Genomic DNA, 24,967 nt, shown 5'->3' with positions numbered 1-24,967 from the left:
ACTTACCATTATTCCTGGGCGCCACTCCGTTCGCCCGCTGTGCCCCATTACTGTCTCCTCTCCTGCTCCATATGCCAATTACTATCGGAGCAATGGGGAGGAGACATCAGCTTCTCTAGTGGGCGTTCCTTCGCGCTGCGCTGCGATTGGACAGTGCTGGGACATCTCTGGGCGCCGCTCTGTGTAGCCTAAAACTTAAAGACTACTTTATATGGGTCCAGACTTTAACACATACAGGAGGCGGGTGCCGGCAGCAGAATCGCATTGCCGGCACCCTGCCCCTGACAGGGAGCTGCGATCAGCGGCAGTTAACCCCTCAGGTGCTACACCTGAGGGGTTAACTGCCACTGATCTGCCAGTACCCGCCTCCTGTACTAAGGTGTAATTATCATTGGTTGCGCAGTGCGCCCTCAACCTCCCCACCCCATTAAAATCATTGGTGGCAGTGGTCACAGGGTCCCCTCTCCTCCTCATCCATTGGTGGTGCAGTGGCAGCTTCTGATCGGAGCCCCAGCAGTGTAAGCCTGGGGCTCCAATCGGTTACCATGGCAGCCAGGATGCTACTGAAGCCCTGGCTGCCATGGTAAAATCCCTGATGCTGTGTGCACAGAGCAGCAGGGACAGTGTGAAGTCCTATTCACCCTGATAGAGATCTATCAGGGTGAATAGGACAAGGGATGAAAAAATCCCAGGTTCTAGCCCCTAAGGGGGGGGGGGGGGGGGGGGGGAATACCGTATTTTTCGCATTATAAGACGCACCCCAGATTTTAGAGTAGAAAAATAAGAAAAAATATTTTTCATCAGACCTCGTATCAGCCCACTCAGAGCCTTATAATGAGATTAGCCCATCAGTACCCCCAGACCTGAGATTAGCCCATCAGTACCCCCAGACCTGAGATTAGCCCATCAGTACCCCCCAGACCTGAGATTAGCCCATCAGTACCCCCAGACCTGAGATTAGCCCATCAGTACCCCCAGACCTCAGAATAGCCCATCAGACCTCAGATCAGACTAAAATAAAAAATCATCTTACCTGTCCTGCTCCGCGGCTCCTCTTCAGCTGTTGCGCTCCCATCTTCCCGGCCTGTGCTGCACTGTCACATGTCCTGACAGGGGTCAGAACAGTGCAGCGCAGGCCAGAAAGATGGCAGCGCGACAGCTGAAGAGGAGCCGTGGCGTAAATATTACCTGCGCTTGCGGCGCTTCGCTCCCCGCTCCTAATACATACTAGTGAGCGCTTCCATAATGGAAGCGCTCACTAGTATTCGTTTTATAAGACGCACTGACATTTTCTTATAAAGCGAAAAATACGGTAGTTATTAAATAAAGTGTAAAAAAAAAAAAAAAAAAAAAAAAAAATAAAAAAAACCCCCACAAAAATATTAAGTATGAATCACCCCCTTTCACAATTTCACATATAAAATGTATAAACAATAAACAAACATATCACATATCGCCACGTCAGAAAAGTCCAAACTATTAAAAGATTTTAAAAAATCTATGTGGTGAACGCCGGAACAGAAAAAATAAATAAAAACTGCGCAATTCGCCATCATTTTTTAAAATGCGGAATGCACATGGCTTTTTTTGGTTTCTTTTTTCGCGTGGTATCGAGTATCGCAATACTTTTTTATGGTATCGGAACCGAATCAAAAATTTGGTATCGCAACAACTCTAATTGAACTCACCTCTTTAATACCTTGGCTTCCATCTGTCATTCCGATTCTCCCATCCAATCAGCCAAACAATTATATGTTTTCAATTGTGAGAGAGGATAAAGCTGCTTCCAGACACCTCTGGCATTGGCTTAGCCATCAGGAGATTCAATCGCCAATATCCTCTGTCAGGTGAGAGTTGGAAGCTCTTCACACAGATTAGATTGTCAATTCTCTGTGTATGGGGGCCTATAGTTTTATTGATTTGACTCCTCTTAATGATCTGTCACCCCATGTACAATGTCTTGATGTAACATCTTTTAAAGGGGTTATCTCATGATTAATGTTAAAAATGAAAATCATACATAATCTAGTACATGACAGTCTCTTTCTACCAAAGCTAGAACCGGCCCAGTATCTCACATGGATCCAGAGATGTCTCCGTTCATTGCTCCAATTGTTCTGCTAGATTTATTTCAAGCTGGCAGCTTAGTGGGCATGCCCTTTCTCTGGGGGTATGTCCTTTCTACTGCATCTGGCAGCAGTTGAAGGATGGAACTTGAGCATGTGCTTCCATCTCAATATGCAGGGCAGAGAGAAAAAGAGCAAACAGCAGGTGGCACAATACAGATAGATTTTAGTGGCTATACAAAAAACTTTATTACAGTATCTGAGAAATATTTTATTATATCTTTTCATAGGACATAACTGAAGATATGACACTGATACAATGTAAAGTAGTCCGTGTACAGCTTGTATAACTTGTGTAAATTTGCTGTGCCCTCAAAATAACTCAACACAGCCTGTCTAAACCACTAGAAACAAAATGAGTACACCCCTACGTGAGAATGGCCAAATTGTGCCTAAAGTGTCAATATTTTGTGTGGCCACCATTATTTTCCAGCACTGCTGTAACTCTCTTGGGCATGAAGTTCACTAGAGCTTCACAGGTAGCCACTAGAATCCTCTTCCACTCCTCCATGACGACATCACGGAGCTGGCGGATGTTAGAGACCTTGTGCTCCTCCACCTTCTGTTTTAAGGATGCCCCACAGATGCTTAATAGGGTTTATGTCGGGAGACATGCTTGGTCAGTCCAGCATCTTTACCCTCAGTTTCTTTAGCAAGGCAGTGGTCCTCTTGGAGATGTGTTTGGGGTCGTTATCCTGTAGGAATACTGCCCTGCAGCCCAGTTTCCGAAGGGAGTGGATCATGCTCTGCTACAGTACATGTTGGCATTAATGGTTCCCTCAATGAACGGTAGCTCCCCACAGTCAGCAGCACTCATGCAGCCCCAAATCATGACATTCCCACCATCATGCTTGACTGTAGGCAAGACACACTTGTCTTTGTACTCCTCACCTGGTTGCCACCTCACACGCTTAATACCATCTGAAGTTTATCTTGGTCTCATCAGACCAAAGCACATGGTTCCAGTAATCCATGTCCTTAGACATGCAATCTGGCACATTAGAAAACGGATCCGTCTCCCATTGACTTTTAATGGAGTTCATGACTGATCCGTCTTGGCTATGTTACAGATAATACAAACGGATCCGTTCATGCATGCGGTTGTATTATTGTAAGGCCTCTTTCACACTTGCGTTGTTGGGATCCGGCATGCACTTCCGTTGCCGGAGGTGCCTGCCGGATCCGTAACAACGCAAGTGTACTGAAAGCATTTGAAGACGGAACCGTCTTCCAAATGCTTTCAGTGTTACTATGGCACCCAGGACGCTATTAAAGTCCTGGTTGCCATAGTAGTAGTGGGGAGCGGGGGAGCAGTATACTTACAGTCCGTGCGGCTCCCCGGGCGCTCCAGAATGACGTCAGAGCGCCCCATGCGCATGGATGACGTGATCCATGTGATCACGTGATCCATGCGCTTGGGGCGCCCTGACGTCACTCTGGAGCGCCCGGGGAGCCGCACGGACGGTAAGTATGCTGCTCCCCTGCTCCCCGCTACACTTACCATGGCTGTCAGGACTTTAGCGTCCCGGCAGCCATGGTAACTATTCAGAAAAAGCTAAACGTCGGGTCCGGCAATGCGCCGAAACGACGTTTAGCTTAAGGCCGGATCCGGATCAATGCCTTTCAATGGGCATTGATCCCGGATCCGGCCTTGCGGCAAGTCTTCAGGATTTTTGGCCGGAGCAAAAAGCGCAGCATGCTGCGGTATTTTCTCCGGCCAAAAAACGTTCCGTACCGGAACTGAAGACATCCTGATGCATCCTGAACGGATTACTCTCCATTCAGAATGCATTAGGATAATCCTGATCAGTATGCTTCCGGCATAGAGTCCCGACGACGGAACTCTATGCCGGAAGACAAGGACGCAAGTGTGAAAGAGCCCTAAGGGATCAGTTTTTGCAGATAGATGACGGATCTGCCCAAAACGCGAGTGTGAAAGTAGCCTTAGACATTAATGGCTGTGTTATTTTCAGGGCACACCAAATGTACACTGTTCTACAAGCTGCACACTGACTACTTTACATTGTGTCAAAGTGTCATGTCTTCACCGTTGTCCCATGCTTGCGATTTTTACGCAACCCTATTCATTTCTATGGGGCCTGCGTTACGTGAAAAACGCACAAAATAGATCATGCTGCGATTTTCACGCAACTCACAAGTGATGCGTGAAAATCACCGCTCATGTGAACAGCCCCACAGAAATGAATGGGTCGGTATTCAGTGCGGGTGCAATGCGTTCAACTCGTGCATCGCATCCGCGCGAATACTCGCCCGTGTGAAAGGGGCCTAACACATTTGCCATTTTTGACACACGAGTATTTGACGTTTGCACAGATTTTTTGGGCTAACACAGCACCATGCTGAGAGATGTGTGATTATGTTTTTAGCAGTTTACATTATCTTTACCATTATTGTGCAATAACTAGCTGCAATTTATGTACATTGTATGGTTGACACTATGAGGACATTTCAATCAAGTTAATGAAGCATATTTTGAGAAATTACTTCTGTCACACATTAAAGCAGTGGATCTTTTGTTTCAGTGAACAGAAGACCTCTTTTCATATGAATTAAATAAAGGTCAAACATAATTCATACAGTATTGATATTGTATTGATTAATGCGGTCACAGGTGAAGGTTACTTGCCATTATAATAGTGTGATTTCATGTTTCTACATAGAAAGACTAGACGTATAAGTGAATATAGCAGGTGTGGAGTCCACATCTTTTTGGGTAGCACTAAACAGTGGTATGAATTGAACCCATAAAGGCCACAACCAATTTTGGTACTTAAAGCTCTGCAATTTTTTACTTTTTCGTCTCTTCATTTCAAAGCCATAACTTTTTATTTTTCCATCGGCACACACACAGTTGCTGCTTCGGTATCCGAAGCATAGCCTCTGCACTTGCAGTTTCTGAAATCAGATGAGGATTATAAAAAAATGGTGTTATGGACAAATACTGATTCTCCTCTTTTTTGAATCCACTCCTGGTTTTGACTTCAAAAACTGCATAAAAAAACCCTGAAGGTGTGGGAGCCCTTCATTGTGATTAATAGAAACAACATGTGTAAATAGAAAAAAACATTACAATTATAGGCTGCTTTTAAGTATAAATATTCTTTTTGGACCAACCACTTTGAAGGGAGCTTCTAAGATGACCCCATTCACTATTTTATTTACTTGTATGGAATTAAAAGACTTGGTTTAACTACATTTTTGGTGTCCTAGCCGGTAGTCTGAAAAATATTCACCAATAGCAGTTAGGGAGCATCAATATATATATATTTTTTTGCAATTTTTTTTTTGTCATATCCATAAAGAGCCATGGATACAGACCTCTGATAAATCTGTTTATGACTAGTCATAGTTAATTTACTAATTGTCTTCCTTATAAATATGTAAGTACCTGACATTTGTGGTACTTGTAATTGTTATTTTGTTCTGAGAAATAGGTGTTTATAGCAGCAACACTGGGGCAGCATATAATATTTTTCTTATTGCAATACTCAACCCATATTGTGTATAAAGAATAGATGAGCTCAGTCTACTAATTTATGGCTATGTTCGCATTTGCATTGTGTATTGCATCATAAATGGAAGCCATAACATAGTTCTAGTTCAGCAGATACCAGCGGAAACCAACAGAGCACACTGACATACAGTGGGCTCTGTCAAGTTTTGCTGCAGTGTTCCTTTTTGTTGTTTTTTTACGGGTAGACTCTTTGCATGCTGCACTATTCCTCCTAGCAGACAGAGTGTAATCGGTAACAGGGCCCTGACGGAGCTCCCGACACAAGTGTAAACAAAGCTTAAAGGGGTTCTGCAGTTTTTTTAAGGCTACTTTCACACTTGCATTCAGAGCGGATCCGTCTGCTGTCTGCACAGACTGATCCGCTCCTATAATGCAGACGTTTGGATCCGTTTAGAACGGATCAGTCTGCATTATAGCTTAGAAAAAATTCTAAGTCTGAAAGTACACTGCTCAAAAAAATAAAGGGAACACAAAAAGAACACATCCTAGATCTGAATTAATTAAATATTCTTCTGAAATACTTTGTTCTTTACATAGTTGAATGTGCTGACAACAAAATCACACAAAAATAAAAAAATGGAAATCAAATTTTTCAACCCATGGAGGTCTGGATTTAGAGTCACCCTCAAAATTAAAGTGGAAAAACACACTACAGGCTGATCCAACTTTGATGTAATGTCCTTAAAACAAGTCAAAATGAGGCTCAGTAGTGTGTGTGGCCTCCACGTGCCTGTATGACCTCCCTACAACGCCTGTGCATGCTCCTGATGAGGTGGCAGACGGTCTCCTGAGGGATCTCTTCCCAGACCTGGACTAAAGCATCTGCCAACTCCTGGACAGTCTGTGGTGCAACGTGACGTTGGCGGATAGAGCGAGACATGATGTCCCAGATGTGCTCAATTGGATTCAGGTCTGGGGAACGGCGGGCAGTCCATAGCATCAATGCCTTCGTCTTGCAGGAACTGCTGACACACTCCAGCCACATGAGGTCTTGCATTAGGAGGAACCCAGGGCCAACCGCACCAGCATATGGTCTCACAAGGGGTCTGAGGATCTCATCTCGGTACCTAATGGCAGTCAGGCTACCTCTGGCGAGCACATGGAGGGCTGTGTGGCCCTCCAAAGAAATGCCCATCCCACACCATTACTGACCCAATGCCAAACCGGTCATGCTGGAGGATGTTGCAGGCAGCAGAACGTTCTCCACGGCGTCTCAAGACTCTGTCACGTGCTCAGTGTGAACCTGCTTTCATCTGTGAAGAGCACAGGGCGCCAGTGGCGAATTTGCCAATATTGGTGTTCTCTGGAAAATGCAAACGTCCTGCCACGGTGTTGGGCTGTAAGCACAACCCCCACCTGTGGACGTCGGGCCCTCATATCACCCTCATGGAGTCTGTTTCTGACCGTTTGAGCAGACACATGCACATTTGTGGCCTGTTGGAGGTCATTTTGCAGGGCTCTGGCAGTGCTCCTCCTGTTCCTCCTTGCACAAAGGCGGAGGTAGCGGTCCTGCTGCTGGGTTGTTGCCCTCCTACGGCCTCCTCCACGTCTCCTGATGTACTGGCCTGTCTCCTGGTAGCGCCTCCATGCTCTGGAGACTACGCTGACAGACACAGCAAACCTTCTTGCCACAGCTCGCATTGATGTGCCATCCTGGATAAGCTGCACTACCTGAGCCACTTGTGTGGGTTGTAGACTCTGTCTCATGCTACCACTAGAGTGAAAGCACCGCCAGCATTCAAAAGTGACCAAAACATCAGCCAGGAAGCATAGGAACTGAGAAGTGATCTGTGGTCACCAGCTGCAGAACCACTCCTTTATTGGGGGGTTCTTGCTAATTGCCTATAATTTCCACCTGTTGTCTATCCCATTTGCACAACAGCATGTGAAATTGATTGTCACTCAGTGTTGCTTCCTAAGTGGACAGTTTGATTTCACAGAAGTGTGATTGACTTGGAGTTACATTGTGTTGTTTAAGTGTTCCCTTTATTTTTTTGAGCAGTGTAGTTCAGACGGATCCGTCCAGACTTTACATTGAAAGTCAATGGGGACGGATCAGTTTTAAAATTGAGCCATATTGTGTCATCTTCAAACGGATCCGTCCCCATTGACTTACATTGTAAGTCTGGACGGATCCGTTTGCCTCCGCACGGCCAGGCGGACACCCGAACGCTGCAAGCAGCGTTCAGGTGTCTGCTTGCTGAGCGGAGCGGAGGCTGAACGCTGCCAGACTGATGCATTCTGAGCGGATCCGCATCCACTCAGAATGCATTAGGGCAGTACGGATGCGTTCGGGGCCACTTGTGAGCCCCTTCAAACGGAGCTCACAAGTGGAGCCCCGAACCCTAGTGTGAAAGTAGCCTTAACTGATGATATATCCTCTGGATAGATCATCAGCATTTGATCGGCAGGGGTCCGACACCTGGGACCGCTGCCGATCAGCTGTTTGAGAAGGTGGCGGCGCTGGCAGTAGCGCCGCGGCCTTCTCGCTGTTTACCGCAGGCCCAGTGACGTCACGACTGGTATCAATGGCCTGGGTGGGGCTAAACTTCGTTCACTTGAATGGAGCTTAGCCCCGCCCCAGGCCATTGATACTAGTCGTGAAGTCACTTGTCTTGCGGTAAACAGTTGAGACGGCCGCGGCGCTACTGCCATCGCCTCTTTCTTCTCAAACAGCTGATCGGCAGGGGTCCCAGGTGTCAGACCCCTGCCGATCAGATGCTGATGATCTATCCAGAGGATAGATCATCAGTTTAAAAAAGCTGCAGAACCCCTTTAACAGTAAAATTCCCTTAAGGCCTCATGCCACACGACCGTTGTTGTGTTCCGTGTCCGTTGTTCCGTTTTCTGTGATTTTCTGAGGACCCATTGACTTTCAATGGGTCCGTTGAAAACTCGGAAATGCCACCGTTTGTCATCCGCGTCCGTTATCCGTGTTTCCAGTCCGTGAAAAAAATAGGACCGGTCCTATTTTTTTCACTGACAACGGATCGCGGACCCATTCAAGTCAATGGGTCCGTGAAAAAACACGGAGGCACACAAGATTGTCATCCGCATCCGTGATCTGTGTCCGTTTTTTTTCTATCATTTTCAAGGCAAACTTGACTTAGATTTTTTTTTTCACTTTTCATGTCTGGTGATCCTCCAAAAATCAAGGAATACACACGGAAAAAAAAAACAGAAACGGATCACGGAACAACTGAACCCCGTTTTGCGGACCGTGAAATAAATACTGTCGTGTGCATGAGGCCTAACAGTAAGACACCTACTGTGAAGTTCTTTCTACTGGTCCTTCACAGAGAAAAATAGTAATGGCTTTTGCCGTACCTGCAAAATTGTTCTATTTTTTTTGTATTATAGGGTTTTCTTTATATTACTCTTTCATTAGGAATGGTTCTGTGTTTAGAAAGTGCCCATTAACTTCAATCCAGGTATAAAGGATGCATTAAAGCAATTACATTGCCCAGCTTAATGTGAAAATGTTGTGTAATTCAATCATTTAAATTGTATATTATGTGCAACATAATTGTATGCTTGATAAATTGTTCGTTCTTTTTCTTAGACCCTACAGAAAAGGTGACAATACATGTGCAGTCCCCCAAAAAAACCATAAAAGAGGGAGATAACATTACATTGAAGTGTATAGGAAATGGCAATCCACCCCCACAAGAATTCTTGTTTTACCTCCCGGTAAGTGTTTTCTACATCTCTTGATCTGTACTTTTTGGACTTGGCTATTGTAAAGTAGACTGTTTGCATCCATTACTTTGTCTACCGAAAGGTATTTTCCTTGTTTTAAATACTGCTGACCTACCCTTTCTCTGGCTTTGTCGAATATATGTTTACCGCACCAGCGGCTGCCAAAAACAGCGTGGGTACCACTTATCAGACCCAACCTATCTGATCTTGATGACTTTTGCTGAGGATATCTATATCTAGAAACCGGACAGCCCCTTTAAAAACCATGACCCATTGAAGAAACACAATTCTGTGTTAGACAGGTGTTTATTTAAACAAACCTCCAGTGAAAAGCAAAAACTTTACCTTTTGTAGAGCCTTTCCCTTTAAAACTTAGCCATTTGTGGTGTAGACCACTACTAACTAGTTCACTGCTGTGTTACAGCCACTCCTCTGATCTTCCTTGTAAGATCACTTCTACACTGTGCTTGGATCATTGAAAACTCAGGACTTTTATAGTCTGCAAGTTCCCTTTATAGGCTCACAAGCGGCTCGTAATTCACTTTTTGGGAGTGATATTTAAAGAGAACCCATCACCACATAATGCAGTGCAGTATGCCGGCAGCATGTTACAGAGCACGAGGAGCTGAGCATATTGATATATAGTTTGTTGGGAGGTATTCATTAAAACTTGTGATTTATAAATTTAAACCTCTGCTTTTTCTGGACTTAAAGGAGTTGTGCCAAGTTCTTAATTATCCCCTACCACAGGATAGGGGATAACTAGCTGATCAGTGATGGCTGTCCAACTGCTGGGACCCCCACCATAACAAGAGCAATCAGCTGTGGATGGGTGATAACTTAAAAACTTGGCACAACCTCTTTAAGACCACCTCCATGAACAGCTATCCCTGTATACACACTTACACAGAGACTGCTATCAGTCATTGATGACACCTCCCCCATGTACAACTATCCTAGACTGACAGCTATCTTTGTATACACACACAGAATGCTATCAATCACTGATAACCCCTCCCCTGTACAACTGCAGTCAGAAATAGCAGAGATTTAATGTATGTTACAAGTTTTCCTTAATCTTTCCTCCACAAAACTATACTTCAATCTGCTCAGCTCCTCCTGCCCATTGCAGTAGATTTTGTGGTGACAGGTCCACGTTAAGTCATTTCAGCTCTGTCTATCTATCTAGATATCTCACTATCGCTCTCTTTTCCTGCTCTTGTAGCTGATATCAACAGGTAGGGAGTAAAGGGTTGCAATAATTCAAGTCTCCCTCCTACACTGTCCCATATTGAAATGGAGCATGCTGTTCATAAAGATCGCAAACAGTGTAGAGAACACTCTTTTTTAGTGTTGATTTGAAATCTTGAATATGTACACTGAAGAGCATATCCTAACAGGTTTTAAGTGGATCACTGGCTTTAATAATTAATAGGGTTCATGAATCCTTTAGTGATACAAGTCATCTTCAGGACCAACTGTGTTTGGAATAGAGAGAAAAGATCTGAAAGCATTATTCCTTACCCTCCCAAAACAATTCTTACGGATCAGTGAGTGAGGACCCACTGTGCCAACTACCCGGTTTGGCTTTGGGCTGAACCCTAAGAGCATTATTCCAGAGTGCTCTTGGTATACACCCTTTAACCCCTTTACAGGATCTGACTAGGGCTGAAATGATTACTCGATTGAATCGAGTAATTCGACCACAAAAAAATCCTCAATGTAAATTTTTTGCATCAAGGATTTGTTTGTGTCATGGGACCACGGCGCACGAGTGAATCGCTTGCTATTACTTACTGCTTCGTGGACACCCGCCGGCCCGATACCCGCTCTGCACTGTATCCTGACACATTGTCAGGTCATAGTGCACGTAAGCGCGTATTATGACCTGATGCTGTGTGACATCAGGATCCAGTGCAGTGCGCGGAGAAGAAGAGGAAAGGAGCTGTGAGCGGCGCCCCCTACAGGAAAGGTAAGTATTTTATTTCACAGGCGCTGGGGAAATGGCACTGAAGGGGAACAGCCGGCAATGGATGGCATGGAGGGGCAGATGGGAGTGGAGGGGCTGACTGATGGCAGTGTGGGACATAGAGGGGCTGATCTGATGGCACTGGGGGAGTAGGGGACACTGAGGGGCTGATCTGATGGCACTGGGGGACACGGAGGGGCTTATCTGATGGCACTGGGGGACACGGAGGGGCTTATCTGATGGCACTGGGGGACACGGAGGGGCTTATCTGATGGCACTGGGGGACATGGCATGGAGGGGCTGATGGCACTGGGGGAGTGGAGCTGAAAGCACTGGGGTGGGAGAGAGCTGAAGGCACTGGGGGAATGGAGCTGATGGCACTGCTGGGGTGGGGGTGAGCTGATGGCGCTGGGGGATAGTGGAACTGATGCACTTGGGCTGATCACACAGGGTGGAACGAAGGATGTTGGGGACTGATGGCAGGGGGTCTGATGGGTTTTTATAAAGGAAAACAGTCTATTAATTCATTTTTTTCTTATTAGATTACTCAATTAATCGTAAAAAATAATCGATAGAATGCTCAATTCTGAAATAATCGTTTTACTGCCAGCCCTAGATCTGACCTTCACTGCTGGGAAGTACCAGATTGCTACCTCCTGCTATAGTCTCAATGTAGTTGGGCTAGGAACTCCAGTGCAAGCACCAGAGGCCTCAGGATACAGGAAACACACCCTGCAGGAGCAGTCTGGTAGTGTAGATTCGTGGGACACAGGATAACCTGGTAGGCTGGGGAGCAGGTGAAGACACAGGCAGGGCTGAGTACTTGTCAGGACAGGGTTAACTTAAACATGAACCCAAACTGAAGCCAATGGCTGGGGAAGGATTGGAAGCAACCCCCACACTAGCCCATTCTTTTCTTCACTCCAGTTTTTATCACTTGTTTGAATAGTCAAACTGTGTTAAAAGATTGTGTCTGTGATGTACCTGTTTTATCAGTGTTGTAAATCAGCACGTTCTTTGTTTTGTATGACAAAATGCCTCATCTGTTTTCCTTCTAGGGTCAAGAAGAAGGAATACGAAGTTCAAGTGCCTACCTTATAAATGACATAAAAAGAAATGCAACAGGGGATTACAAATGCTCATTGTTAAACAAAGTTATGATTGCCTCAACAATGGTGACTGTGCATTGTAAGTAAATGTCAAGAGTCTGTCTTACAATATACACAGTATTTCCGTGCTTGTATTTGTAATAATATGGAATTTTTCTTAGGATAATAAGAATTTTCATTTAAATGGGATGAATTTTGAAATGTTTATGACAGAACAAGGCTTATAGAGCTTGTATTTATATAGCCAATTTTTTCCTATACATAAATATGCAATGCCTTCTCTTTTATAGCTGTTTTTTGTCTTGTTAAATTTTATGTTTTGATGTAGAGATTTGATTTTTATTGTTTGTTTTCATCATGAATTCCTGAAGCTAAAAAAGTGAATGTGTGCAAAGGATGCCATTGTTTTCTTCAACAAGAAGCAAAAGAATCTGTGTCTGCATCATGTCACTTTAGATGTGATGCTAAGCTTCATGGGGAGATCGGGGGACATTTACGAAGCCTGTAGATAGCGTAAACATAGCCATTCTGTCTAGACCTGCACCAGATTTATCACAGTGGCTCCAGCTAGATGATAAATATAGTGCAGGAATGGACACATTTGTCTAAAGGACCATTTACTTGGGCTGAGAATCCTAAAGATAATCACTAATGAGCATCATAGGAAGGCTCGTTAGCGATTATCTGGCGGTGTAAATGTACCGCCGATTACTCGACGAACGAGCCAAATGCTTGTTCACCGGGTAATCCAATCATTTGTGCATACACAAAAATCGTCGTTTTCCGACAGCAGATCATGCTGTGTAAACATGATCTCCTGCCGGCAAACAACGAGTCAGCATGGGGAAGAGCAATGGCATTAGTGATTCCCATACTCTGGAGGAGATCACAGATTGCTTTCCTCCCGACAGTCTGCTTCTCTGTTGTCTGATGTAAAGGGACCTTAAAGGGGTATTCCCATCACAGACACTAAGAGCGAAGTAGGGAAAGGTGGTGGCTCGCGCATTCGCCACTGCCCTCCATTCATTTCTATGGGGCCGCCACATAGAAATAAATGGGGAGCGGTGGTCGGCCAAGCGCGGTGCACTCCCATTTACTTGTATGGGGAGAGCGCTTGGCGGTGGCCACCAGCCGCTACTCTCCCCACTCTGTTCTCCGCGTAGGTGTGGGTCCCAGAGGTGGGACCTGCACCTATCAGACAATGAGGGCATATCCTAGCAATATTCCCCCATTGTCTGTGATTGGAATACCCGTTTAAAGGCTATGTACACCTTTTGGGGACAATATTTATTTTTATTTTTTATTATTGCATTGTACTCCTTTTGAGCTAAAAAATCATTTTTTAAATTGGTCTTTATTACAAATATGGAACCCTTTTTTCTGTACAGGGATGAGATGCTCTAATAGAGTGATCTGAATTTTCTCTCTGCCCCTCAGAGACTCCTTATCTCTGATCTCTGCCATTATAAACACTCATTATAGCTCAGGTCTATCTTACTGATAACAATGTAGACCGGCTGACAAACACTCTTTACTAATAGACCCTTGTAAAGGACACTTTACACTGCTCACTCACTCCTTTCCGACATCACTTGTCCATGCAGGAGATGCGATCGCTAATGCCATCTCTCATCCCCTACAGGATCATTGTTTGTAGGCAGCAGAGTGCTGTTCAGATGGCATGATCTGCTGCTGGCAAATGATTTAAGTGACTGCACTAATGCATTTCGCATTTTTAGCGTGTAATTGGAGGCACCTTTACACCAGCTGACTATCGCTAACAAGCGTTCATACAAATGCCCTTTAGCGATAATTAGGGATGAGCGAACTTCATATTTTGAAGTTCGAGTTGGGATATATGCTGAATTGCGTTATGGATTCCGTTACCACGGACCATAACGCAATTCCATGACGGAATATATAACGGACTGCCTTTAGAGGCATTCCGTTATTCATTCTGTCATAATAGAATTCTATGGCCAGCATAACGGATCCGTCCGGTTTTCGTTATGCTGGAGTCATAGACTATACGTTCCGTTAGGCAGGCCATAGACTGTGCATTCCGTCATGTAATTGCGTTTTGGTCCGTGGTAACGGAATCCATAACGCAACTCAGCATACACCCCAACCCGAACACAAACTCAAACTTCAAAATATGAGGTTCACTCATCCCTAGCGCTAATCTGCCTGGACATCAGGTGGTGTAAATGGACCTTAATGTCTACATACAAATCCCTTTGAATTTAGCCTCATAGTCTATAGTGTGCTACAGTCTTAAAGGGAAACTGTCACCAAAAAAAAATCACTTATTAAGCTGTTCAGAGTACCTTATAGTGCTGCATAGTAGTGTCCTATTGCACTTTTTCTTCGTTTTCCAGCATTTAGCCTCATTGAGAAATCGATGTTTTATTCAGCTGCTGCCCCGTGCTTCAAGTCAGGCTTGAAGTCAAGGGGGGCAGCGGCCTAGTCGTCTCCAATCCTGCTCTCCCTGCCTCCCGCCGCCTTGATCAGTGCTGTGTTTGAAGGGAGCTGGCTGATTTCTGTCACTCCCAGCACAACAAGCAAATCATTCTGTTGGACAACCCCTTTAATTACAATCCATATCCGTATTGTATGAGCAACGGTTTCAATCAGGAGAGGTTGAGCGTCGTGTTCTTCATATTAGGGGGTTTTACATGTACAAGCTTTCTGTTATACTCTGGTTCTAAGTGATAGCCATGGAAAGAGTCCAAGAAGAAAAGCACCACCCTGTACTGTCTCTGTGTTTAAAACAAGCAAAAGTTCTTAAAGATTTATCAGTGACATTAGTTATATCTTCCTTCCTTTGTGCTTATCACGTATTGCTGGTCTAGGCTCCAGATACTGAATGCTGCTAAATAAACCCACCACTGATACTGAATAATCTCTGATTCTATTCTTGTCTTCTAGACTTAGACTTGTCCTTGACACCTAGTGGAGATATTACCAAACAGATTGGAGACAGTCTTTCCGTGTCTTGCATTCCTTCTGCCAGTAAAAATGTTTCGGTTATATGGATGAAAGTGAGTGTTATTCCCTTTTATGGCCGCCACAAACATCTGTTATGCACACAGATCTAGAATAGAAAATCAGTGCATTTTTAACTGGAGTGTGGTAAAAATGAATGTCCTTTGCATTGATTTATACAGAATATGCATGGCAGCCAGACACAACTGATGCATTTATGTTATTGTCACCTAGTTCTTAAAGGGCTTCTGTCAGCCCACTAAACCGTTTTTGTTTTTTTTCTTTACTAATAATCCCTACACTGCGATCTCTGCATACATAAGTTAAATAATCATTTTGGTTCAGTAGAATTTGATAAAAAGCTATTTTAAAATATGCAAATTACCTTGCTACCAGCAAGTAGGGCGGCTACTTGCTGGTAGCAGCCGCATCCTCCGATCCTAATGACGCCCCCTCCGCATTGTGATTGACAGGGCCAGCGGACAGGATCTTTCTCTGCTGGCCCTGCCTGTTAGTATTAAAATTCTGGCGCCTGCGCCGCGGCCGTACCTATCTTCAATCTGCGCAGGCGCACTGAGAGGCGGCCACTCGCTCGGCCGCTCCATCCTCAATGCGCCTGCGCCGATGACGTCACATCAACACCCGGCGCAGGCGCATTGAGGAGCGAGCGGCCGCCTCTCAGTGCGCAGCGCAGATTGAAGATACGTACGGCCGCGGCACAGGCGCCAGATTTCTCTGGCCCTGTCAATCACAATGCGGAGGGGGCGTCATTAGGATCGGAGGATGCGGCTGCTACCAGCAAGTAGCCGCCCTACTTGCTGGTAGCAAGGTAATTTGCATATTTTTAAAATAGCTTTTTATCAAATTCTACAGGACCAAAATGATTATTTAACTTGTATGCAGAGCTCGCAGTATAGGGATTATTAGTAAACAAAACAAAAAAATAACGGTTTAGTGGGCTGACAGAAGCCCTTTAAATCAAACCATTATGTTCATCATATTTTTAAGTTTTTTTTTATTTATTTATTTTTAATTTCATATCACTACATTAAAACGAAATCTGAAATACGGCAGCTTCCTCATCTGTAGAGACCACTTTTCAGTAGGCATTTCATTGTCATCACAGGCAGGATTTCAATGGCAGCTAACACCTGTATAACTAACTAACTCAAGATTGCGCAATTCACAATAGGGGATGTTAGTGCTCACCCGCTTCCTGTTTAATTACCTCTGTACATAACCTTTGTCAGTATAAGTGATGCATTCCCTCTAATATTTATAACCTAGAAATTATTGGTGTTATGGGGTTTAAATTCATAGATTCCACGTAACTGCTGTTTATACAGATTTCCTCTCTAGATGGTAATAGGTCTGCTCCCTGGTTCACATATCTGTGTGTGAGGCTACCGTATGTTTCTCTCAGAGCTACACTTCCACTAAAGCGCCTGACAAACAGCATTGACTATAATGGGGTCCGACAGGTTTCTGTTTTATGGTGTCTGTTGTTTAACCATACACAACAGCTCAGCATGCCTGTTATAGCGGGATCTGCAACAAAGGCTCTCAACGGAGCCTTCCATGCACATGTGAGCAGAGTGGAGTAACATTATTCCTTTATTTACGTAGGAAAGAGCCTGACAGTGATATAGAGAGATGAAGAACACCATGTATATTTAAATCCTTTATTTTATTGTGATTATTTTAAATGTTTTATATACATTTTTAAAGAGGTGGAATTACAGCCAATTTCTAGACCTGTTGGCAGTGTTCTTCAACTTGCAAGAAGTTCATTGCAACCTTCGTGACGTGTAAAATGACTTTTTGTGCTCTTTTCTTTTCCAGAACCAAAAAATTCTCACACCACCTACTTTTACAAATCTTCAGTATCGAGATTCGGGTGTTTATGAGTGTGAGACTAGCTTATTAGAAGTTGATGGTCTAAGGCGGAAAAAAACCACTAAGGCTTACTGTGAAGGTCAGTAAACCTTGCAATAATACATTTAAATGAAACATAATCTAGTACAGGCATGCCCAACCTGCAGCCCTCCAGCTGTTATAAACGACAACTCCCACAATGCCCTGCTGTAGGCTGTTCGGGCATGCTGGGAGTTGTAGTTTTGCAACAGCTGGAGGGCCGAAGGTTGAGCATGCCTGATCTAGTACATGACAATCTCTTTCTAACAAAGCTGGAACCAGCCAGGCACCTCACATGGATCCAAATATCTCCTCATTCATTACTAGATTTTTTTCGGCAGGCTTAGGGGGCATGCACTTTCTCTGGGGGCATGTCCTTTCTTCCAGTGATGGATGGAGCTCAGCATGTGCTTCCATCTCAGTGAGCAGGACAGAGAAATTAGAAAAAGAACAAACAGCAGGTGGCGCTATACAGATAGATATACTAATAGCTATAATAATTTTTTAATTACATGTAGTTACAAAATTATTCAGATCCAGGTGCTGGTTTGGAAACTAGAAAATTATTTGTGGAAGACGCCTTTAAAAGAATATTTAGATGTTTTAGGTCTGTAGAACTGTGTCTGACTCTGGATGCAGGGCGATCTTTATCTTACGTTCCAGTCCTAAAAAGAAAAAAGAGAAAAACTACAGCAACCAGGAGGTGTTTGAGAAAGAAAGTGGAGACGTTTCTCTTTAATGTGAGCCTATTACGTCCTCTGGTTGCTATGGCTTTTCATATTTGTAACCTGAAGTCTCACCTTTTTCTACATCTCTTGTGCATTCAGATCAGTATTTCATACCATGCTGATTTTGCAAGACTTTTTTAGACATCTTTTAAGCTATTGTTTTTTCTAAGAGAATAGCTGAAAGGGTAGATCTAGAATTGTTGTTCTGTGTGCCGAATATATTTATTTTCTCTCTGTAGGAAAGCCACGGATCAAGCTATCTAAAAAACCAAACCCTGATGGAAAGTCAAAAACAATTTTCTATGAAGTAGATGGCTTTCCAAAGCCCGAAGTGCAGTGTGTCAGTTTAAGTAATGGATTGTACCTAAACAAGGTGAGTTTCTACTGCACTCATTCTAATAGATGTAGATAAATGTTCTAGGGTTAACTTATTTTGTTTGGCTGGCTTAGGCTACTTTCACACTAGCGTTCGGAGCGGGTCCGTCTGATGTTTCATCAGACGGATCCGCTCCTATAATGCAGACGTTTGCATCCGTTCAGAACGGATCCGTCTGCATTATAACTTAGAAAATTTTCTAAGTCTGAAAGTAGCCTGAACGGATCCGTTCAGACTTTACATTGAAAGTCAATGGGGGACGGATCCGCTTGAAGATTGAGCCATATGGTGTCATCTTCAAGCGGATCCGTCCCCATTGACTTCCATTATAAGTCTGGACGGATCCGCTCGGCCAGGCGGACACCCGAACGCTGCAGGCGGATGCATTCTCAGCGGATCCGCCTCCACTGAGAATGCATTAGGGCCGGACGGCTGCGTTCAGGACCGCTCGTGAGCCCCTTCAAACGGAGCGAGCCCCTTCAAACGGTGTGAAAGTAGCCTTACTGTGAAAATTTGGTGGCTAGTGGATTTTTTTTGTATACCATGAGTGTCATTTAGTGTGCGCAGGTGAGGCCGATCCTGATGGCACTAAATGGACCTCCGTGGCTTATAATGGAGGTCCTTTGGATTCCATCATGGTGCCCGTAGCATCGTGGTTTTCTCTGGCAAATGTGACGGAATGTGTAACGCAGAGCGAGGTACGGATGTAGAAGAGTTAACACACATGCTTTCTGAGACGTGTTATCTAAACTAAATGCGTTAGGCAAACACCTTCAATGACTTTTGTTTCAAGATAACGCGATGAGTTAAGAAATTTGAGTTAAGAGTTTGTGTGTTAACCCTGCTATATCTGTAGATGTGAACAGAGCCTGCGGAATAGCTGAATGTATATTACAATTTATTTGTTCTCAATGATATATGAAGAAATACTATGGTATCTGAGCACACATGTGAAGACAAGATTGAAGAAAGCAACTCTTCTTGAGTATATAGTGTCAGAATTTGACCTTACCGTATTTCTTATTCTACAGACTGAAGAAATCACATTAAGTAATGGAAAATATTCAGCCAAAATTATCATCTCTCCAGAAGAAAATGTCACCATAACCTGCAGCGCTGAAAACAGATTGGGGAAAAGAAATAATCCCATTCTTTAAAATATTTCAGCAGTAAGTACCTCTCACTCACTCATGCTGACGTCCTCTGTCTTTTACTGTAATTAAGTGTGGCGCCAGAAATCCATCTCGCTGGCTTGTGTACCACTCATGCCTTTCTTTTCTCTGTCAAGAAGTAAAATCCCACCTTACATCACTACAAGTCGAGTGTTGCCATTAATTCACCCCATAGTCTGACAGTTTATGGAGCAATGAATGCATGGATGGAAGGATGGCACTATTTTCATGCAAAAAAAAAAAGGCAAAATTGGAAATGGCAGCTTACATCCGAGTTAAATTGCTGCAGAAAGAAGCCAAAAGGCCTCTAAAAAGCATAATTAAAAGGATAAGAACCTCCCGGTTGACCTGATTTACAGTCTTCCCTGTGCATTGGGAATTATCCCTCTGCACTTCTCCTTTGTCTGTATTAACCTTGTCATCCTGTACAGAAGAGGATTCTGAAAAGAAGATTTGGTTAGTCAAGTCCCCATTACATCGGTGAAAAAGTGAAACCTTCTCAGTCGTTTTACTTGCACTAAGGGAAGAGTCATTTTACTGCTGGAGATTAAAGCACATTATGGTGGTGAAGGTGACTTTCATACCTCTTCAGAAGAAGTTTTTTTTTTAATTTCACTTCTCAATTTTTCATTTCAGTCAGCATTCCAGAGCCACTTGAACCTAATGATACAAGTGGTAAGTAAAGCCGTAGCGTAAGGTTTCTCTTCTTCCTTTCCACTAACTTCTTTTACTTGCTGCACAGCTAGAGATTAATGAAGGACACTATCTTTCTTTCTGCTGCACTTTAACTCTTAGAACTGTCTAAAAGATGTCTTTGTAAGTCAGCAATCTTGTGTTTAGGAAGGTGATAAGAATTAGTAATGCGGTGGTGGGGTGATTGGAGCTCTAGTGTATATTGTTTTGCATACTAAATACTTGACGATGAAGGGGAGGAAATACAATTAGTATGTCTGTGCGGAGAGAGTGACATGAAGCCTGAGAGCAAGTCTCAAAGTCATCCTTGTATCTCACGTTTTGAATGGAAAGATGAATTCACAGAGCTGCTCACTTTTATGTTCCACATTTCTTTGCGTTCACTTGTTTCTCTGTTAAATACGTGTTCCTTAATATCTGCCGTTGGGTTTCGTTTTACCATTATTTCTGTCTAATGATCACGTTATAGGTGAAAGTAATGACAACGCAAAACTCATTGTGGGAATTGTTGTTGGCCTTCTGCTTGCTGCCCTGGTTGCCGGATTAGCCTACTGGATATACGTTAAGAGATCAAGGTAGTTGAACATTTCATTTAATAACCTCATTCTGTGCAATGCAAAAAACTGTTGAATGATGAATAAATCGCCCTGGCACGGTCAGTAGAGTGCATACCTAAAAGTGAGATGTAAAGATTAATAAATGGATATTATGGTTTTGTGTAAGTAAAGTTTAGTCAAGCAATACAGAGTTGCTATATGATTATTTACCAGTATGTATTTTACGTAAGAAGACAGTGACTAAAACCATTGTTTGCATTGGGTTACATTGCTCTCACACAGCTGCCGGGCTTGTTACTTTGTATCTGCCCGTGATGGGCAATCTAGATGAGTGAAAAACAGCCTTACTACTATGCTTAGCTCCCAGGCTGTTGCCTACCAAATTCTGTTCTGCAAACAGATAATTATAGAATTTACTACTGGACTATAGAGTAGAGACTGCCGCAGGGGCTTTCTGTAGTCGCCCTGCAGTAACACTCTGCCCCAGATTGGAAGAATACCCTCTTCCAAACTAGGAGCACTCCTCTCAACCTCTGATTCCTGATTCAATAGACGTGTTATCAGCCCTGCCCCAGATCCACATACTCACCATGAAATGTCCACTTTGAGGTATATCGGTGTAAGGTTGTGATTTCTGTTCCCCTGGGGAGGTTTGATTTCAACTCCCTAAAAACCAGAATGGTTGGGGGGCATGCAGGGGAATCAGTGGATGTTGTGCTGTTTGCTTTGTTTTTGTTTTTTTGGGGGAGGTTGTTTTTTTTTTTTAATCAAGTGTATGGTCACTTTTTGGTTTCTATTAGTAAGTATCATGAAAGTTTTTTTTTAACATCCTATATAACCTTTTGTTGTGGTCATCTAATGTTCTCTCCCACTGTGTTATTGCCTTCCAAACATACCATGGTTGTAATCCCAAGACTATCGAGACCCGGGGACGGCAATCACGCCCCACATTGTTCTAGATGTGGTGATACAGCAGATTGTCTCCAGTCTGGAGCACACATCACTCAGACTGTGGTGCCCACTATACTGTTGTGCCCATACTATACTGTAAGCCAAATAATAATGCCAGCACTATAATAACATCTACATGGAAATGACCATAGTCATCACTTTGCGGTACTTACAGAGTAGATAATGCTGTAGTATTTGCCCTGCAAATGTTCTTACCTTTCAGTAGACCTTTAAATGTATCTATCCTTTTGTGGACCAAGCTTTGTAGTTAGAGATCAGCATAAGAGATGTGTGTAGGTCAGAAACAATTGGTCTCCTGTACCATAACCGACGTGTGTCGTTCCAGCTCAGGGCACAGGAGTCACACAAAAAAGATGCTGCATTTGAAATAAGGGGTATCTTTCTTTTCTTCATCAAGTGCAGAGAGATAACCTGGGATTTTCCTTCTTTCTAAAATAGTTGGGTCCAGGAAATTTGTTACGATGCGCTCATTATCCAATAAAAAAAAAGTTGTCTTATATGAAAGTGGCCTGTTGACTTACACTTGAGACATTCAATGTAGTCTAGCACCAGAAAATTTACTATTAAGACTACTTTCACACTTGCGTTTGGTGCAGATCCGTCTTGTATCTGCACAGACGGATCCGCACCGATAATGTAAACGCTTGTATCCGATTATAACGGATCCGTTTGCATTATTCATAAAAAAGTCGTTTATAACGGATCCGTCTTGACTTACATTGAAAGTCAATGGGGGACAGATCCGTTTTCAATTGCACCATATAGTGTCAGTGAAAAATGGATCCGTCTCCATTGACTTGCATTGTAAGTCAGGAAGGATCCGTTTAGCTCCGCATAGTCAGACGGTCACCAAAACGCTGCAAGCTGCGTTTTAGTGACCGTCTAAAAAACGCAACAGAGACCAAACGCAGCCAAATTGATGCATTCTGAACGTATCCTTATCCATTCAGAATGCATTGGGGCTGAACTGATCCATTTTGGGCCGCTTGTGAGAGCCCTGAAACGGATCTCACAAGCGGACCCAGAAACGCCAGTGTGAAAGTAGCCTAAACCAGGCACAATGAGAAAAGGTTTCTTTAATTAATTTGCATATGAAGCTGTTAAGTGCACCAAGGGTGGGCTCAAGCCTCTCCATACTCAATTGCTCTTCTCCATACAGTGGAGGTAATTGCTGCATGTAAATGCAGCTCTCACCTCTGCTGACGATCAGGCCGTTATGAGGAACGATTAGTCTGTTCCTGGTAATTGTCTGCTGTGTCGGCCTTTACACGGGGAATGCGATCAGTCATAAGAGCACCCACTTGTGAAACTGAGCGCAGAACGAGTAGAGGTTTAAATGTATAAATTACAAGTTATACTGAATCTTCTCTCAAAACTACAGATCAATCTGTAGCTCCTGCTTCTCAATAACCTGCTGCCTGCAGATTGCACTGCATTTTGTGGCGACAGGTTTTCTTCAACAAGATTTTGAAATGCATTTTTCTAAGGAAAATTTAAAAAGATTTAATAGTGGAGGACACCAAAAGCTCCTGTCCATAGTAACGAAATCGCTAAAAGTCAAAATTAAACTAGAAGGGTATATTTACCCTAAATTGATGAGATTTTAGCAAATCTCATCCACGCAATGCGGGAAACACTGCACAGATATTGAATTGCCATGCAGTTTATGCAGCATGTCAATTCTTTCTCTTTCTCCTCTTGCTTCCTCTGTTATCCCCCCTCTCCTTTTTGATTGAGAGGACCAGGTTCCTGCATAGTCCTCTCACTTGGTCCTATCAATAAAGTTGAGGGATAGGCTGACAGACGAGGGCAGAGGAGCAAGGATTCAAACAGTATATTGGGCCTGCCTTCAGTGCATGTAGCCTCTCATTTTTTAAGAGTTTTTTTTCCCTCCAGGATGAAGCAACGGATAGCCCAGTGAAAGGTATCATTACATTTGGCTGAGCTGGTCCTACAAGACATTATGCCTGGTTTAAAAGTGAAGTTCCTGGTGACCTATTTCCTTTAACCCCTTGTACGTGATGGGATCGGGTGGGTGCAGGAGCTCCACCCGCCCGATCCGCAGCCCGGGCCCCTGCTGCATCCGCCGGCATCGGTGTGTGCGGTGATGCCGGCGGATTAACCATTTCACGTGTGACCGCGACATGTGCGGGGTATACAAAGGGAGGGGGCTACCTCTGACTCCATCCCTCCCCCCGCGCAGAATGTATTGTAATGAATTGAAACAGGGATCAAACCCTGAAAAGATGAAGTCCCACAGTGGGACAAATATAAAAAGTAAAATAAAGTGAAAAAAAGTGTTTTTTTTATAATAAAAAAATAAGTTTCAAGTAAAAAAAAAAGCATCCTTTTTCCAAAATAAAGTAAAAAAAAAATTTGTAAAAAAATAGGGAAGAAAAGTAGATATATTATGTATCGCCGCGTCAATATAGACCGGCCCTATAAAAGTATCACATGACCTAACCCCTCAGGTGAACACTGTCAAAAAATAAAAACTGTGCTAAAAAAATCATTTTTTTGTCACCTTACATCACTAAAGGTGCAACACCAAGCGATCATAAAGGCGTATGCCTCCCAAAATAGTACCAATCTGACCGTCACCTCATTCCGCAAAATATGAGCCCCTACATAAAACTATCGCCCAAAAATTAAAAAAAAACTATGGCTCTCAGACTATGGAGACACTAAAACATGATTTTCTTTGTTTCAAAAATGCTGTTATTGTGTAAAACTTTAATAAATAACAAGTATACAGATTAGGTATCGCCGCGTCCGTAATCACATGCTGTATAAAAATATAACATGACCTAACCTCTCAGGTGAACACCGTAAAAAAAAAATTAAAAATAGTGTAAAAAAAGCCATTTTTTATCACCTTACATCACAAAAAGTGTTATACCAAAGCGATCAAAAAGTCATACACTCCAAAATTGTACCAATGAAACCATCATCTCATCCCACAAAAAATGAGACCCTACATAAAAAAAATTTAACTATGGCTTTCAGAATGTGGAGACACAAAAAAAAGATTTTTTTTCCAAAATGCTTAATTATGTAAACCTGAAATAAACAACAAAAAAGTCATATTGGCTATTGTCGCGTCCGTAACAACCTGCTCTATACAAATAGCAC

At 43.3% G+C, this 24,967-nt stretch overlaps 1 protein-coding gene across 1 annotated transcript in view; it reads left to right on the top strand.

Moving 5' to 3' along the window:
* Nucleotides 1-24,967, top strand: part of ALCAM (activated leukocyte cell adhesion molecule) — a 114,757-nt gene that overhangs the window by 70,498 nt on the left and 19,292 nt on the right. The window contains exons 7-14 of the mRNA XM_040424919.1: nt 9,224-9,351; nt 12,388-12,517; nt 15,367-15,479; nt 17,266-17,398; nt 18,305-18,438; nt 19,473-19,610; nt 20,250-20,288; nt 20,776-20,881. Coding sequence (XP_040280853.1) covers nt 9,224-9,351; nt 12,388-12,517; nt 15,367-15,479; nt 17,266-17,398; nt 18,305-18,438; nt 19,473-19,598 — 764 coding nt within the window. The 3' untranslated portion in view covers nt 19,599-19,610; nt 20,250-20,288; nt 20,776-20,881. The remainder of the gene's footprint in view (nt 1-9,223; nt 9,352-12,387; nt 12,518-15,366; nt 15,480-17,265; nt 17,399-18,304; nt 18,439-19,472; nt 19,611-20,249; nt 20,289-20,775; nt 20,882-24,967) is intronic.

This window comes from Bufo bufo, chromosome 3 (assembly GCF_905171765.1).
Source record: "Bufo bufo chromosome 3, aBufBuf1.1, whole genome shotgun sequence".
NCBI lineage: Eukaryota > Metazoa > Chordata > Amphibia > Anura > Bufonidae > Bufo > Bufo bufo.
Note: the sequence above shows the minus strand (reverse complement) of the source record. Positions and strands in the feature narration are given on the sequence as shown.